This window comes from Geotrypetes seraphini, chromosome 3, assembly GCF_902459505.1.
Source record: "Geotrypetes seraphini chromosome 3, aGeoSer1.1, whole genome shotgun sequence".
Lineage (NCBI taxonomy): Eukaryota > Metazoa > Chordata > Amphibia > Gymnophiona > Dermophiidae > Geotrypetes > Geotrypetes seraphini.
This window is the reverse complement of record NC_047086.1, coordinates 279,008,042-279,023,545: the sequence shown is the minus strand read 5'-3', so window position 1 is coordinate 279,023,545 and position 15,504 is coordinate 279,008,042. Positions and strand designations below refer to the sequence as shown.

The window sequence follows — 15,504 nt, the reverse complement described above, 5'->3', positions numbered from 1 at the left end:
CCACTGTTCAGGCAGTGGGCTTGATGGGCCGCCGCGGGAGCGGACCGCTGGGCGAGATGGACCTCTGGTCTGCCTCAGCGGAGGCAACTTCTTATGTTCTAAAAAAATACTATTTATAAAAAAACTTTTTGCATAATTAAAGATTTGCATTTTTGCACACTTTTAAAATATAGCATTGCAGTTTGCACATTTTAAGCTGGTGGAGGAGGATCAATGATTAGAATATGGTTGCTTTAGCTGAACAGCGATTCCAGCTGATTTGTATGCATCAACAACCTTTCTGAGATCCTTTCTCCACAACTCTTGGGGCTTATTTATTGATAAAGTTGCTTGATCACTAATAATAAAAATTACATAATTCATTTTCTTAAAATTTTCAGTTTTTTGGTTAATTTTTGGCTATCAATAAGATCCACTTCTGGTTTTGCATTTTGGATTGTGGTATCTTATTACTTTTTTGGTTGTTTAATTTAAATGGTAAACATATGTGTTGGTTCTCTTTTTTTCTTTGCTCTCCTTTTGTATCCTCATTATTCCTATATTTTTTGGTAACATACTGAAAATTTTAAATAAAAAATGTGGACTAACAGGGAAACCACACTACTTTCTCTTTTTAGTCCTTAGAATGGCTGCCAGGGATATCATGCCTTTTCCCCATGTTCTGTCCTCACTTTCTCTCGCTCCTCCAGTGTGTGCATGCTGACACAAAAGGTCTGGATTATTCCTTACATTTGTGCTTCTCGGCTGGAGAAGTTTCAAGTGAAATTCTGTTTATAGAAATATAGAAACATGACGGCAGATAAAGGCCAAATGGCCCATCTAGTCTGCCCATCCGCAGTAACCATTATCTCTTTCTCTCTCCGAGAGAACCCACGTGCCTATCCCAGGCCCTCTTGAATTCAGACAGTCTGTCTCCACCACCTCTTCCAGCTCAATTTGAGAAGAATAAGAGACGCCCTCTTACCTGAATAAATGACCATCTGCTCTTTATGCCCCCAACACCTCCGCCCCACTTACTTTTTTCTCAATTCCACTGAAAAACTGGAGCATGGTAATGGTTGCTGGTGGCTTTGACATGCCTAGGGCAATGCAGATGCCCTTCAGCTCCTGAAAGACCTCGTTGCCACTGCTCCCGCTGCCTTTTCCTGCCTGTGTGCTCTTTGGTGGGTTATTCACGCAGAGCATTCTGGCTGCCTCAAGTTCAGAGATAAGGTATGCTGTGCAATGTGAGAAAAAAAAATTACATACACTAAGCTAATACAGCCAGAAAGTCTGGAAAATTGGCAAGGTCAACCACATATTTGTACAGAAAAATGGAATAAATTAATGCATCTAGAAATACAATAAGATCAATGTCTTCACCTCACTCTAATTGGCTGGTGCCATCTACTGGAAAGTTTGGACGCAGCACATATCCAGTGAGAGAACATATTTCATGTTGCCAAAGTGGTAGACCAAAGTATTCCTTGCTAAGGATTAGCTGCAAATAAAATCTTTTAAGGGTTTTACCAGGTAATGTCTGCAAGATTTTGGATTTCTTAATTCTTGAAATAAGCCCATTTAAAACACAAATGGAAAGATTAGGTTCTTACCTTGATAATTTTCTTTTTGGTAGAAAGGCACATCAGTCTTGTCCACTGGGTTATTCTCCTCTAACTGCGAGTTGTGTAGAAGATGACATCTACCTTTTTCAGCTCCGCTTCCTTTCTTACTGTGGCTCCTCAGTTTGTCTCAAAGCAATTGTAAATCACTAAAGAGAAGAAATAAGGAGGGGTATGGGGAACCTCCCCAACAAATCACTTCTGTTCTGCTCTGCAACAATTATTGTTAAACACTGTCAATAAAACATTATGGAAAACAAGGTGGAACAAACAAGCCACCTACCTAAATGCAACCAGAACTAACACCTGTGATCTCTCATACTCTCACTTACCTCTTAACAACAGAGGTATCTCTTTACTCTTCAGATGTCTGACAGGAGAAGATCTCAACCTTTGGAAACCCATACTTGTCTGAGACAGTAAGTAGGCAAAATTAGTAACCAACCAGGCGGGCTGTCAAGACCGATTTGTCTTTCTACCAGAAGGAAGATTTATTGAGGTAAGAACCTAAACTTTCCTTCTGGTGAAAAGGCACATCAATCTTGACCAGTGGGACATACTAAAGAAGTCCCCTAAGTCTAGGGTGGGGCAGGAGCCTGCTGTGAGCATCGAAATGCGGTGTTCCTTTGTGCCACCACATCCACTCTATAAAACTTTGTAAAAGTATGGAGAGTGGACCATGTAACTGCCCTACAAATCTCCTTGGAGGTACTGCTCAAGACTCTGCTCATGAAGAAGCAACACTTCTAGTGGAATCAGTGGCTGCTTATCACAGTCAATGTACACAGACCAAATCATCATGCAATTCCATCTGGAAATAAAAGCCTTAGAAGCTGACCTTCCTAGTTGACCAGGACTTGTGAGCACAAAAAGATGATCTGAGAGATGAAAATCATTTGCAGCTTAGAGGTAACTGCTCCTAACATCCAGCAATGCCAAACTGTGGTTTTTCTTTTAACCTGTGGGTTGGAACGCAGGTAGCCAACTTCCTGATTTACATGAAAGGCCGAAACACTTTTTGCAAAAAGGAAGGTACTGTGTGCACACAGATCTCAGCCTCTGTAAATTTGAGAACAGTGCTGAGGTGATAACCACCAGAAAAACTGTCTTAACGGAAAGATTTATTAGAGATTCCTCCTGAAATGGCTCGTACGGAGCCTTACTGAGGCCCTGCTAAACAATGTTAAGAATCCATTTCGGAAAGGGTTGCCATATAGGAGGATGCATCCTGCGCACGCCCTTCAAAAATCTGGCTACATCTGAATGAGAAACCAGTGAAACTTTCACCACTCACATCCTAACACACGAGAGAACTGGCACCTGCACTTTGGAAAAACACTAGGGCCACCGACATTGGCGCTTTTAACCTGTATTCTTATTAGCATACCAGTGATGAAACATTTTGCAAGCCTTAGCATAGACCACAACAGTTGCTGGTTTCTTAGACCTTAGGAGAGTAGCTATGACCCCTCCAAGTAGCCCTTCTGCGCTAATGCCACAAACTCAAGTGCCATTTCGTAAGTTCAAAGCATGGGAACTGGACCATGTGACCCTAGTCCCTCTACCGGTGCACTAGATCTGTGTACCATGGTCAATGTGGTCAATCTGGGGCAACCAGGATTACCAACCTTGGGTGGCTTGCTATTCTGCAAATGACCTGGCCTATCTGCGGAGACAAGTACACCATACCTCTCTTTCTGATCAAGCTTGAATTAGAGTGTCCAAACCAGCACTTCCAGTCTCAAATCTTCAGCTGAAAAAATTATCTACTTTCTTGTTGGCTGTCAATGTCATCAGAATGAACATCATTTGTCCCCCATCAACACACAATGATGTCAAAGGCTTTCCAGGACAACAACTACTCTCCCGGGTCCAGTGTCTACTGGCTGAGATAGTCGGCCTGCACTTTGTCCACTCCTGCTCATGTGCTGCTGAAAGATCCTGCAGGTGGACTTCTACCCAGCAAAACAACTGGACCTCTAGTCGCAACAGAGCAATCTTAGTGCCTCCCTGCCCATTGATATAGGCCACTGCTTGGGCACTGTCTGAGAAAACCCCGTTCGCTGTATCTTTCAGGGAGTTTCTTTAACCATCCGCTAAACCTTTTCTCTCCCCTTCAATCTGACTCTACTGCACTCCTCATATTCCATCAATGTTGCTATGCCTACATTACCCCTCCTCCTCAAGTCACTTCATTAGCCCCTATCTGTTTCCACATACAGTTCAAACTCCTCTTACTGACCTACAAGTGTATTTGCTCCACAGCTCCTCAGTATCTCCTCTCCCATCTTCTCCCCCCTCCCCTAGGGCACTCCACTCATCGAATAAGTCTTTCTTATTTTACCCTTCTCCTCTATAGCCAACTCCATACTCCATCCTTTCTACTTTGTTACACCGTATGCCTGAAACAAACTGCCTGACTCGGTATGTCAAGCTCTGTTTCTGGCAGTATTCAAATCCAGACTCAAAGTCCACTTCTTTGAAGATGCTTTCAATTCCTAACTCCAAACCACCTTCTAAGCACAATTTTAATTTAATTTTTAAAAAAAATTTATATACCATAAATCTACAAATCTAAACAGTTTACAGCAAACATACATAAAATATATTAACACTAATACATGACATTTCTCAAAACATTTACAAATACAGATTCATTGATTCACATGTAACATATCTAAAACATTTTAATCTCATCAGAATGCCTGTGAAAACAGATATGTTTTTAAAGATTTTCTAAAAATACCCAGACACACAATCCATCTTAATTCTTTTAGGAGTGCATTCCATAACTGGAGATCCCATAGCCATAAAAATTGAGAAACGTTTCAGCAGCGGTATGTACGCTCCTTTTGAGATTAATGCATCTTGTGTCCGGTGTATGCCTTAAAATGTATCACCCTTTTGTCGGTGTGGGTTTATTATAGGAATTCACTCCAGCGGGAGACAGCGTATCCAGATTGTTCCCGAAGAGAGGCAGCGTGGGAGCCCTGCTCCGCCCCTCTCCCTGACCGAAAGGGAACATCTAAAAGAGCACAGCAGCCAGCCGGGCCCCCTTTCAGGCCACCAGCGGGAGACAGCGTATCCAGATTGTTCCCGAAGAGAGGCAGCGTGGGAGCCCTGCTCCGCCCCCCTCCCTGACTGAAAGGGAACATTTAAAAGAGCACAGCGCCAACGGCGCTCAGCCGTTCGGCGCGCCTTTGTGAAACGCCTGCAGTGACGACAGTTGGATTCTGAAGCTAACAAAATAACAGGCTCCAATGAGCAGGAGCACACCAGCACTTTACGAGAGCGATGGAGGACCCAGGATCCCAGAGGTACTTTCCGGTATACTGCATAGAGTGCAATATGTACGACTACCTCCCCTTGGGAAGGCGGGAGTACATATGCAGTCGGTGTCAGGAACTGGAAAGCCTGAGGATGGAGGTCGGCAGATTGAGGGTCAGGGTCCAGGAACTGGAGGGACTGCACACCACAGAGGAGACGAGCTGGTCAACCCAGAACACAGACGGAGCAGGCCCCATTGTGGACCAGGTGAGAGACCTCGAGAGATTCATCGAGGAGGCCTATAGGAAGGTGGAGGAACGGGACCAGCAGCAGCACAGACGGATGTCGGCAGATGAGACCTAGGATCCACAAGGCGACACCGGGGAAGGACCTAGAGGAGGAACCACGCAAGAGGAGGAGACCGCGACTCACCGGGACCCCGAGGGAGAGACACCGCACTACACCAAGGACACGGACCTGAGGCAGAGGAGGTTGCTGAGGAAAGGGAAGTCTGCTATTGTGGTGGGAGACTCGATCTTGAGAGAGGTAGACAGTCACGTAGCTGGAGGAAGGGAGGACCGGCTAGTGACTTGTCTCCCAGGGGCCAAGACACGAAACATCACTGATAGGATCGAGAGGATCCTGGACGGAGCAGAGACAGAGGAGACTGCGGTAATAATCCACGTCGGAACGAATGATGTGAGCCGGAGGAACTTCAGCATGGCCACACTGACTGACCAGTTCAGGGTCCTGGGACGAAAGCTGAAGCGGAGCACACGGAGGATAGCATTCTCGGAGATCCTGCCTGTACCGAGAGCAGATGCAAAGAGGCAGGCAGACCTCCAGGCTGTGAATGCATGGTTGAGGAGATGGTGCCAGGAGGAGGGCTTCCACTTTGTGAGGAACTGGACGTCCTTCTGGGGAAAGAGCAAGCTCTACCGGCGGGACGGCTTGCACCTGAGCACAGCGGGAATTAGACTACTGGCAGCCAATGTGAGGATGGAGATCGAGAGGGCTTTAAACTGAGGAGAGGGGGAAAGCCGACAGCTGATCTGATGTTGACGCTTTGGACAACAGTATCCAGAACAGATGCTGAACGGGCTGACTGCAGGGAGGAAGCAGAGGGACCGGAGGATCTTATGATCAGACAGCGAGGGAAACATCAGGTAAAGGGAGCTTGCTGGGAGAAGACTAAGGGGCATGGAGACACAGGGGGACTGGGTGGCACGAGGGCGAAAGCTGAGGGCAATATAGAGGTACCACAAGGCGAGGGGGATCAAACAGAGGCTCAAGGGATGATAGCCCAGGAGGGGGCCGGTAGGGCTAGAAAACCCAGAGGAAAAGCGGGAAAGTGGGGTGGCGGGAATGTGGGGAAGCTGAAAGCTAAGAGGGTAAAGGCTGAGGGCAAAGCAGAAGCACAGGGAACGGGAGAACTGCCCGAAATCCAAGGGCAGGCGGCCCAGGTAAATGCAGTGGTGGAGGAAAAACGACGGGACCTACGGGACCTGCGGTGCTTATACGCAAATGCAAGAAGCCTCATGGCCAAGATAGGTGAACTAGAAGTCGTGGCCAAGGGGGAGGACCTAGATATAATTGGAATTGCAGAAACCTGGTGGACAGAGGAAAATCAATGGGATGTGGCGCTGCCGGGGTACAAGCTCTACAGGAGGGACAGGACCCACAAGAAGGGGGGAGGCATAGCACTATATATAAAGGACTCTATCCACTCGGTCGGGATGGATATGGCAACAAAGGCAGAGGGGCTGGAATCGCTATTGGTCAAATTGCCGGGAAACAAGGGTGCAGGCATAAAACTGGGGCTGTACTATCGCCCACCTGGTACGCCAGAAGGAGTCGGACACGACTTGGAAGCGGAATTGAGACAGGAATGCAGGACTGGAAGTGTAACAGTGATGGGGGACTTCAACTACCCGGGAATAGACTGGAGTACGGGTCACTCCAACTGCACTAGGGAAACAGGATTTGTAGAAGCTGTGAGGGACTGCTTCATGGAGCAACTAGTCAAAGAACCGACGCGAGGGGGTGCTACTCTTGACCTCATCCTAAACGGATTATGGGGGCCTGCAAGAGGGGTAGAAGTGGGAGGACCACTAGGCAACAGTGATCACAACGCGATCAGATTCACATTAGAAAGGGGGACACCCATAGTAAGGAGGACCGCAACAACTGCGCTCAACTTCAAGAAAGGGAACTATGTTGCTATGAGGGAAATGGTGGGGAGGAAGCTCAGAAACATCTTTAGGATGGAGACTGTGGGAAGCGCCTGGACCCTATTCAGGGACACCCTGCAGGAAGCACAAAGAATGTACGTCCCCAGTTTCAGGAAAGGCTGCAAGAACAAGCGATCAAAGGACCCGGTTTGGATGTCAACTGAAGTAAAGAGGGCAATAAATGACAAAAAAGTATCCTTCCGGAGATGGAAAAAGGACCCAACGGAGGAAAATCACTAGGCGCACAGGAAATGGCAAAAGGAATGCCACCAAGAGGTTAGAAAAGCGAAAGGGGAATATGAAGAGGGGCTGGCCAGGGAGGCGAAAAACTTCAAGGCATTCTTCAGTTACGTAAAGGGGATGCGACCAGCGAGAGAGGAGGTGGGGCCGTTGGACGATGGGGATAGGAAGGGAGTGATTAAGGAGGATAAAGAGGTAGCTGAGAGGTTGAACACGTTCTTCTCGTCGGTTTTCAAGAGCGAAGACACATCTAATATACCGGACTCAGAGGAGCTCATGAGTGGGGAACAGGCCGAAAAATTGGAGCACATAGAGGTAAGTAAGGAGGATGTCCTCAAACAGATAGACAAGTTAAAATGCGGTAAATCACCGGGCCCGGACGGGATCCACCCAAGGGTTCTGAAGGAACTAAGACAAGAAATAGCGGGCACAATCCAGCATGTTTGCAACCTATCCTTGAAAACTGGTGAGGTACCAGAGGACTGGAAATTGGCGAATGTCACACCTATCTTCAAGAAGGGATCAAGGGGTGACCCCGGGAACTACAGGCCGGTGAGCCTGACTTCAATTATAGGGAAGATGGTAGAAGCTATGATCAAGGACGGCATTTGCGAGCAAATCGAGAGGAATGGCCTACTGAGAACAAGCCAGCACGGATTCTGTAAGGGAAGGTCGTGCCTAACGAACCTTCTGTACTTCTTTGAGGGAAGAAGCAGTCGGGTGGACAATGGGGAACCCATAGACATCATTTACCTCGATTTTCAAAAGGCTTTCGACAAGGTGCCACATGAAAGGCTGCTTAGGAAGCTGTGGAACCACGGGGTGGGAGGGGATGTGCACAGATGGATCAAGCACTGGTTGTCGGGTAGACTGCAGAGGGTCGGAGTGAAGGGCCAATATTCTGACTGGCGGGGAGTCACGAGCGGTGTGCCACAGGGATCGGTGCTGGGGCCGTTACTCTTCAACATATTTATCAATGACCTGGAAAAGGAGGCAAAGTGCGAGGTTATAAAATTTGCAGACGATACCAAACTGTGCAGTAGAGTTAGGTCCAGGGAGGAGTGTGAGGACCTGCAAAGGGACCTGGACAAGCTGGAAGACTGGGCAAACAAATGGCAAATGCGCTTTAACGTGGAAAAATGCAAGGTCATGCATATAGGGAAAAAGAACCTGTTGTTCAACTACAAATTGGGGGGGGGGGGCATTGTTGGGAGACAGCAGACTTGAGAGAGACTTGGGTGTGCTGGTGGATGCATCACTGAAGCCATCTGTACAGTGCGCAGCAGCCTCGAAAAAAGCCAACAGGATGCTGGGCATCATAAAGAGGGGCATAACAACCAGGACGCGGGAAGTCATCATGCCATTGTATCGAGCGATGGTGCGTCCACATCTGGAATACTGCGTTCAGTATTGGTCGCCACACCTCAAGAAGGACATGGCGGTACTTGAGAGAGTCCAAAGGAGAGCAACGAAACTGGTAAAAGGGCTGGAACACTGCCCATATGCCGAGAGGTTGGATAGGCTGGGGCTCTTCTCTCTGGAAAAAAGGAGGCTCAGGGGAGATATGATAGAGACCTTCAAGATCATGAGGGGCATAGAGAGGGTGGATAGGGACAGATTCTTCAGACTGAAGGGGACAACAAGTACGAGGAGGCATTCGGAGAAACTGAAGGGAGATAGGTTCAAAACAAATGCAAGGAAGTTTTTTTTCACCCAAAGGGTCGTGGACACTTGGAATGCGCTACCGGAGGAAGTGATCAGGCAGAGTACGGTACAGGGATTCAAACAGGGATTGGACGGATTCCTGAGGGATAAAGGGATCGTGGGATACTGAGAGAGGTGCTGGGATGTAACACAGGTATAGAAAGCTAACCAGGTAATAAGTATAGAAACCCAACAGGTTGTGCATGTGCAAGACCGGAGGGTTAGGACTACGATGGGAAGATAGGACTTCAATGAGAAACCAAGGTGGCAAGGGAGCCCCTTCTGGTGATTCATACAGGTCGTGACCTGTTTGGGCCGCCGCGGGAGCGGACTGCCGGGCAGGATGGACCTATGGTCTGACCCGGCGGAGGCACTGCTTATGTTCTTATGTATGTGACATGTTTATATGTTTGCTTTAGAATCTTCAGCTGCATGTCACGAAAGAAAACTTTTCCAGCATGAAATCGACTATAGGAACCTGTTTAGAGAATCAATAATCGGGTCCCCTGAAGCAGGGATCGAAACGGGGCCGCATTGGGACCCCCTCAATCCTGCTTCCAAGTTAAGTAAACCTTTTAGAATCTGCCACAGGTACAGTGACATTTGCAATTTCAAAGGCAGTACTTTGTTTGGACAATTTTTTGAACTTTTTAGTAATAGTTTTCACATATACCTTTGAAGGAAGTGATCAAAGATTTTTTACAAAAGACAATGACTGGAAGGTAAACTCTCTCTCCAAGGGAGGTCTCACAACCTTCCCTTCAGAGTTTCGAATCTCTGAGCTTTTTTATAAATTTGTTTGATCACCCTTCACAGGTTAGTCATTTATACAGGCCAGTTCCTTTTTGGTGTTCATCATAGTTTTTCTGGCATTGTGTCTACAAACCTTATATCCCCGAATGCACTTTAGTAAATTTGCTCCACTTGATTGGCAGTCTTCATGTTCTCACTGATGATCACCCTTAAGTCTTGTTCTGCTTCACTTCTTGTTAGGATCTCGCCATTAAGGGTGTAAGTCTTGCATGGATTTTGGCTGCCCAGGCGCATGACTTTGCATTTTTTGGCATTGAAGCTGAATTGCCAGGACCTAGACCAGCACTCCAGTAGGAGTAGGTCGTGCATCATGTTGTCGGACACTGAATTTATGTCTGTTGTGCTTTTGCCCACATTGCTTAGTTTGGCGTCATCGACGAATAATGTTATTTTACCTTGCAGCCCTTCTGCCAAGTCTCTTATAAAGATGTTGAATAGGATCGGGCTCAGGACCGAGCCCTGCGGCACTCCACTGATTACCTCTGTCATTTCGGAGGGGGTGCCGTTCACCACTACCCTCTGAAGCCTACCTCCAAGCCAGTTCCCAACCCATTTCGTCAATGTGTCGCCCAATCCTATAGAACTCATCTTGCTCAGCAACCTGCGGTGTGGTACGCTATCGAATGTTTTACTGAAGTCCAGGTATATGATGTCCAGGGACTCCCCAACATCCAGCTTCCTCGTCACCCAGTCAAAGAAGCTGATCAGGTTGGATTGCCAGGATCTCCCCTTAGTAAATCCATGTTGACGGGGATCCCGTAGATTCTCCTCGTTCAGGATCGTATCCAATTGGCGTTTGATTAGCGTTTCCATTAGTTTGCACACTATTGATGTGAGACTCACCGGTCTGTAGTTTGCTGTCTCCATCTTGGAGCCTTTCTTGTGGAGTGGAATGACGTTAGCCGTCTTCCAGTCCAACTGGACGTTACTCGTACTAAGGGAGAGATTGAAGAGCGCGGATAGCGGTTCCGCCAAGACATCACACAACTCCCTGAGCACCCTGGGGTGTAGGTTGTCAGGCCCCATTGCCTTGTTAACCTTAAGCTTTGACAGCTCGCAGTAGACACTGCTGGGTGTAAACTCGAAATTACTAAACAGGTCATCTGCGTCAACCCTTGTTTGTAGCTGAGGGCCGAGTCCTGGCGCCTCGCGGGTGAAGACTGAGCAGAAGTATTAACAGTTGGGCTTTTTCCGAGTCCGCTTCTACATAGTCTCCGTCTGGTTTCCTAAGACGTACTATCCCGCCTGAGTTCTTATTTCTGTCACTGATATACCTGAAGAAGGATTTATCTCTTTTCTGGATGTTCTTCGCTAGAGACTCCTCCATGCGGAATTTGGCCTCCCTAACTGCTGTTTTGACGGCTTTTGACTTGGCCAGATAGACTTCCCTAGAGTCCTGTTTCCCTGATTGTTTGTAAGAGATGAATGCTTTTTTCTTCTCCTTGAGGAGGTCCGAAATCTCCGCAGAGAACCACTGTGGCTTATTGTTCTTTCGCCGTTTACTTACTGATTTAACATAGCAGTTTGTTGCTTCTTGCATGGTGGCTTTCAAAGTCGACCACATTTCTTCCACGTTATCGGTTTCTGCTTGGCCTTGTAGCGCCTGGTGAACGAAGTCTCCCATTTCTTTGAAGTTTGTGTCCTTGAATTTGAGGACCTTGGTCAGTGTGGTAGATTTAGTGAAACTTTTCCTGAGATTGAACCATACCATGTTGTGGTCACTGGAGGCCAATGTGTCACCCACCGAGACCTCTGTGACACTTTCTCCATTGGTAAGTATCAGGTCCAGTATTGCCTGATCCCTTGTTGGTTCCAACACCAGTCTTGCTCCCTTCATAGAGTTTAATAGCCTCCTGCTGCTGCCGGAAGCAGAAGAAAGCGTGTCCCAATCCACATCAGGCATGTTGAAGTCACCTAACAATACTGTGTCCCCACGCAAGGTGATATTCTCTATATCTCCGATTAATTCCATATCTAGGTCATCCTGTTGTCTTGGGGGGTCTGTATATTACGACAAGATACAGGCATTTGTCCTTCCCTCTGGCCGAATTTACCCAAAGGGATTCCCCAGTGTAGTGGACATCTGTGATTCTGGTGACCTTAATGTCATCTTTAGTATATAATGCTATACCTCCTCCCATTTTGTCCTCCCTATCCTGGTGAAGCAAGTTGTAACCCAGTATGACTTGTCCCACCCGTGGGAGTCCGTGAGCCAGGTTCATCCAAGTCGGCATTCCTCAGTTCTGATTCTAATTCCAGGATCTTGTTTCCCAGACTGATGGGCGTTTATGTACATAGCCCTCCATGTTGTATGTTTGTTACGTCTCAGTGGGGATGTTCCCGCTTGAGCTACTTGGACACCTTTAGCATTATTCGCATGTTTTGTACTTTCCCTAGACCCAGAGTTACAACGTGCACCTCCCCACACCCCAAAACCATAAGCACACCAAGGTGAGTCAGGAGTGCCCCCCAATCAACATCATCCCTCTCCTCCCCCCACCCACCCTGATAAGCTCAAAGCAATGAGTCTACTTTGTCCATAATTAAAATCCAAGTCCGGGTATATGTATAGTAGTAGCCATGTCGTTGCGCAATGGAAAGTTCCATGTTACTAATGGTCCGAAGTTTTAAGATCCACTCCAACTTGGTAGGTGCAGCCAGCTGTTTCCAATGAGTGGCAATCAAACATTTAGCCGCAGCCAAACCCCATCGTCTAAGTTTAGTTTGCCAGGTATATAGGCACACATTATATAGGCCAAATAAACAACCTAGGGGAGTAAAGGGCAGAAAGATTTGCAGCAACTGGGACAGGCAACCCACCACTTGCTTCCAGAAAGGTTGCAATACAGAGCACTCCCACCAAATATGTAAAAAGGTCTCCGAGTCCACCCCACATCTCCAACATAAAACAGAAGCTCCAGGAAACATACGGTGCAGGCGCACCAAAGTAAAATACCACCTGGTAAACACCTTATAAGCATTTTCCTGAATAAGTACACAGGAGGAGGCCTTTCCCACCTCAGTATAAATTGAGGCCCTTCCCGGGTGGAAAAGGTACAGCTTAAATCCAATTCCCAAGTCCTTTGGTAGGTAATTGGTACAGGAAAGGAGCCCTGAAAATATTGGTAAAGAACCGAGATAGGTTTAGGAAGGCCCCGAAGAGAGAACCACATGTGTGCAAAAGGATCAAAAGAGCTAGAGGACCCCCTAACCCAACCTCTGGAGCTAATAAAATGGCGAATTTGGGAGTAAGCTAAAAAATCTCGCTTGGGCAATGCACAACTAAGCTGGAAGGTTTCAAAAGACACCAAGAGCACCTTATGAAGAACATCTCTAAATGTAATCAAATCAGATTGTGCCCACCGGCCAACAGGGAACTGTGGTTCCGCACGTATAGCACCAAAAGGCGATGGGACTACCCCCATCTCCCCAATGCTTAAGCGTGTCGCACCACAACTTCAAAAGATGATCCAAAAATGGATTCCCTTGACCCTCCAGGGATACGATACCCGGGGAAGAAGACCAAAGCCAATACTTCAAGCGATGGGGACCTACAAAATGTGGCTCCATACGTACCACAATTTTAGAGTCAGCTATCTCCCAATCCAACAAAAGCCGTAATTGAGCAGCCCGGAAATACCAAAATAGGTTAGGCACCGCATGTCCCCCACACGACCGTGCAGCACATAATGCTTGTCTAGAGAGACGAGGGGGTCTCTCCCCTGCCAAATAAATTTAAAAAACAAAACATGTAACTGTTTCAAAACCAAAGAGGGGACTGGAATCGGTAAAGTTTGAAACAGAAAAAGTAAACGGGGTAAAACATTCATTTTTATAACTGCAATTCGACCCCACCATGACAACCAGAAGCCAGTCCATCTTTGAATGTCATTCCGAATCTGTTGAACAATCGTAGCATAGTTCACTGCATACAGTTGGGTTAAATCTACAGGCAAGCGAATCCCCAAGTATCTAATTACCCCCAGAGCCCACCGAAAGGGGAACCGAGCAGACAACTGTTGAATATCCGCTGCGCTCAAGGTAACACCCAGTATCTCAGATTTATCCATGTTCACCGTGAACCCCGATTCCCTCCCATAATCCGAAAAAAGATCAACAAGAATCGGCAGGGAGACTTCTGGGTCGTGGACATACAACAAAACATCATCGGCAAACAAGGCTACACAATGTTCCATCTCACCAACCCGCACTCCCCGCAAATCCCCATGCTCCCGAATACGAATAGCCAAAGGCTCCATAGAGAGAGCAAATAAAAGGGGAGAAAAGGGACAACCCTGTCGAGTTCCCCTAGTTATGGGAAAAAAAATCGGTATACCCCCCATTAATCCTAATATTTGCCTTTGGGGCCCTATAAAACACTTGCACCCAGGCCAAAAAGAAAGTGCCTAACCCCTCCTGTGAATCACCTGCCATAAAAACTCCCAATCCACCTGATCAAATGCCTTCTCAGCATCAATCGCCAAAAAGGCGATTTTATCTGATGTCTGCTGTGCTGCCCACAATAAATGTAACATTCTCCTAATATTATCGCTAACCTGCCGCCATTGAATAAATCCAGATTGATCCATATGGACCAATTTTGGCAGGAGCCTACCCAAGTGAAGAGCTAAGACCTTCGCCAAAATTTTTGCATCGGTATTCAACAATGAAATGGGACGGTACGCTCCACACCCCAATGAATCTCTACCCGGCTTGAGCAGGACCGAGATCCCCGCCTCACCCATGGTGGGAGGCAGTGGAGCTCCCTCCCTCACCCCATTTGCTACTCGAACCAACAAGGGGGCCAAAACACCACAAAACTGTTTGTAGAATTGATTGGTATACCCGTCGAGTCCCAGTGATTTCCCCAATTTCAAATTGGCGATAACACCTAGTATCTCCCCCAATGAAATAGGCTCATTAAGAAGGTCACGATCAGACTCCAACAATTGGGGAAGCGGTAGCACAGACAAATAATCCGATAGAGCAGCAACATCTCGCCCGGCCATTGCACGATAGAGAGCAGAGTAATAAGTTAAAAATGCTTTCCGGATAGCTTGATCAGTACAGTAGGTGTTACCCGCGGAATCCCTGACAAAACCAAATTCTTCCTAGCTACCCCCAACGACAAAATCAAAGACACCACAATCCAAGTGAAAGGTATGGCCTTCCCCCTCGAACAAACCTTAAAAGTATTGGGAGTCACCCTAGACAAACATCTATCCCTGGAAAAACATACTGATATTACGGTCAGGAAATGCATTTCAGTTCTTTGGAAACTACGCACCATAAAAAAATACTTTGACGACACCTCATTCCGCCTGTTGACACAATCCTCCATTCTCAGCATCCTAGACTACTGCAACATCATTTATCTGGACTCCACGAAGAAAACCATCAGGAGACTGAAACTTATCCAGAACACCGCCGTTCGCCTTATATTTGGCTTAAACAAATGGGACCACATCACCCCTTTTTACCACAAACTACATTGGCTACCCCTTGAATCTAGAATCCTATTCAAGTTCGCGTGCTTCTGCTACAAAACTGTCTTTGGGCTATCTCCGAGCTACCTCACCCCTCATTTCATCCTGAACTGCAACAAAAAGAACTCCCGCAGAATCAATCTTTTCACCTTCCCCTCCCTA

At 47.0% G+C, this 15,504-nt stretch overlaps 1 protein-coding gene across 1 annotated transcript in view; it reads right to left on the bottom strand.

Moving 5' to 3' along the window:
* The window catches only part of FAM98A (family with sequence similarity 98 member A), a 130,793-nt gene that overhangs the window by 49,973 nt on the left and 65,316 nt on the right, over window positions 1–15,504 (bottom strand). The window contains 1 exon segment of the mRNA XM_033938897.1: window positions 1,018–1,217. Coding sequence (XP_033794788.1) covers window positions 1,018–1,217 — 200 coding nt within the window.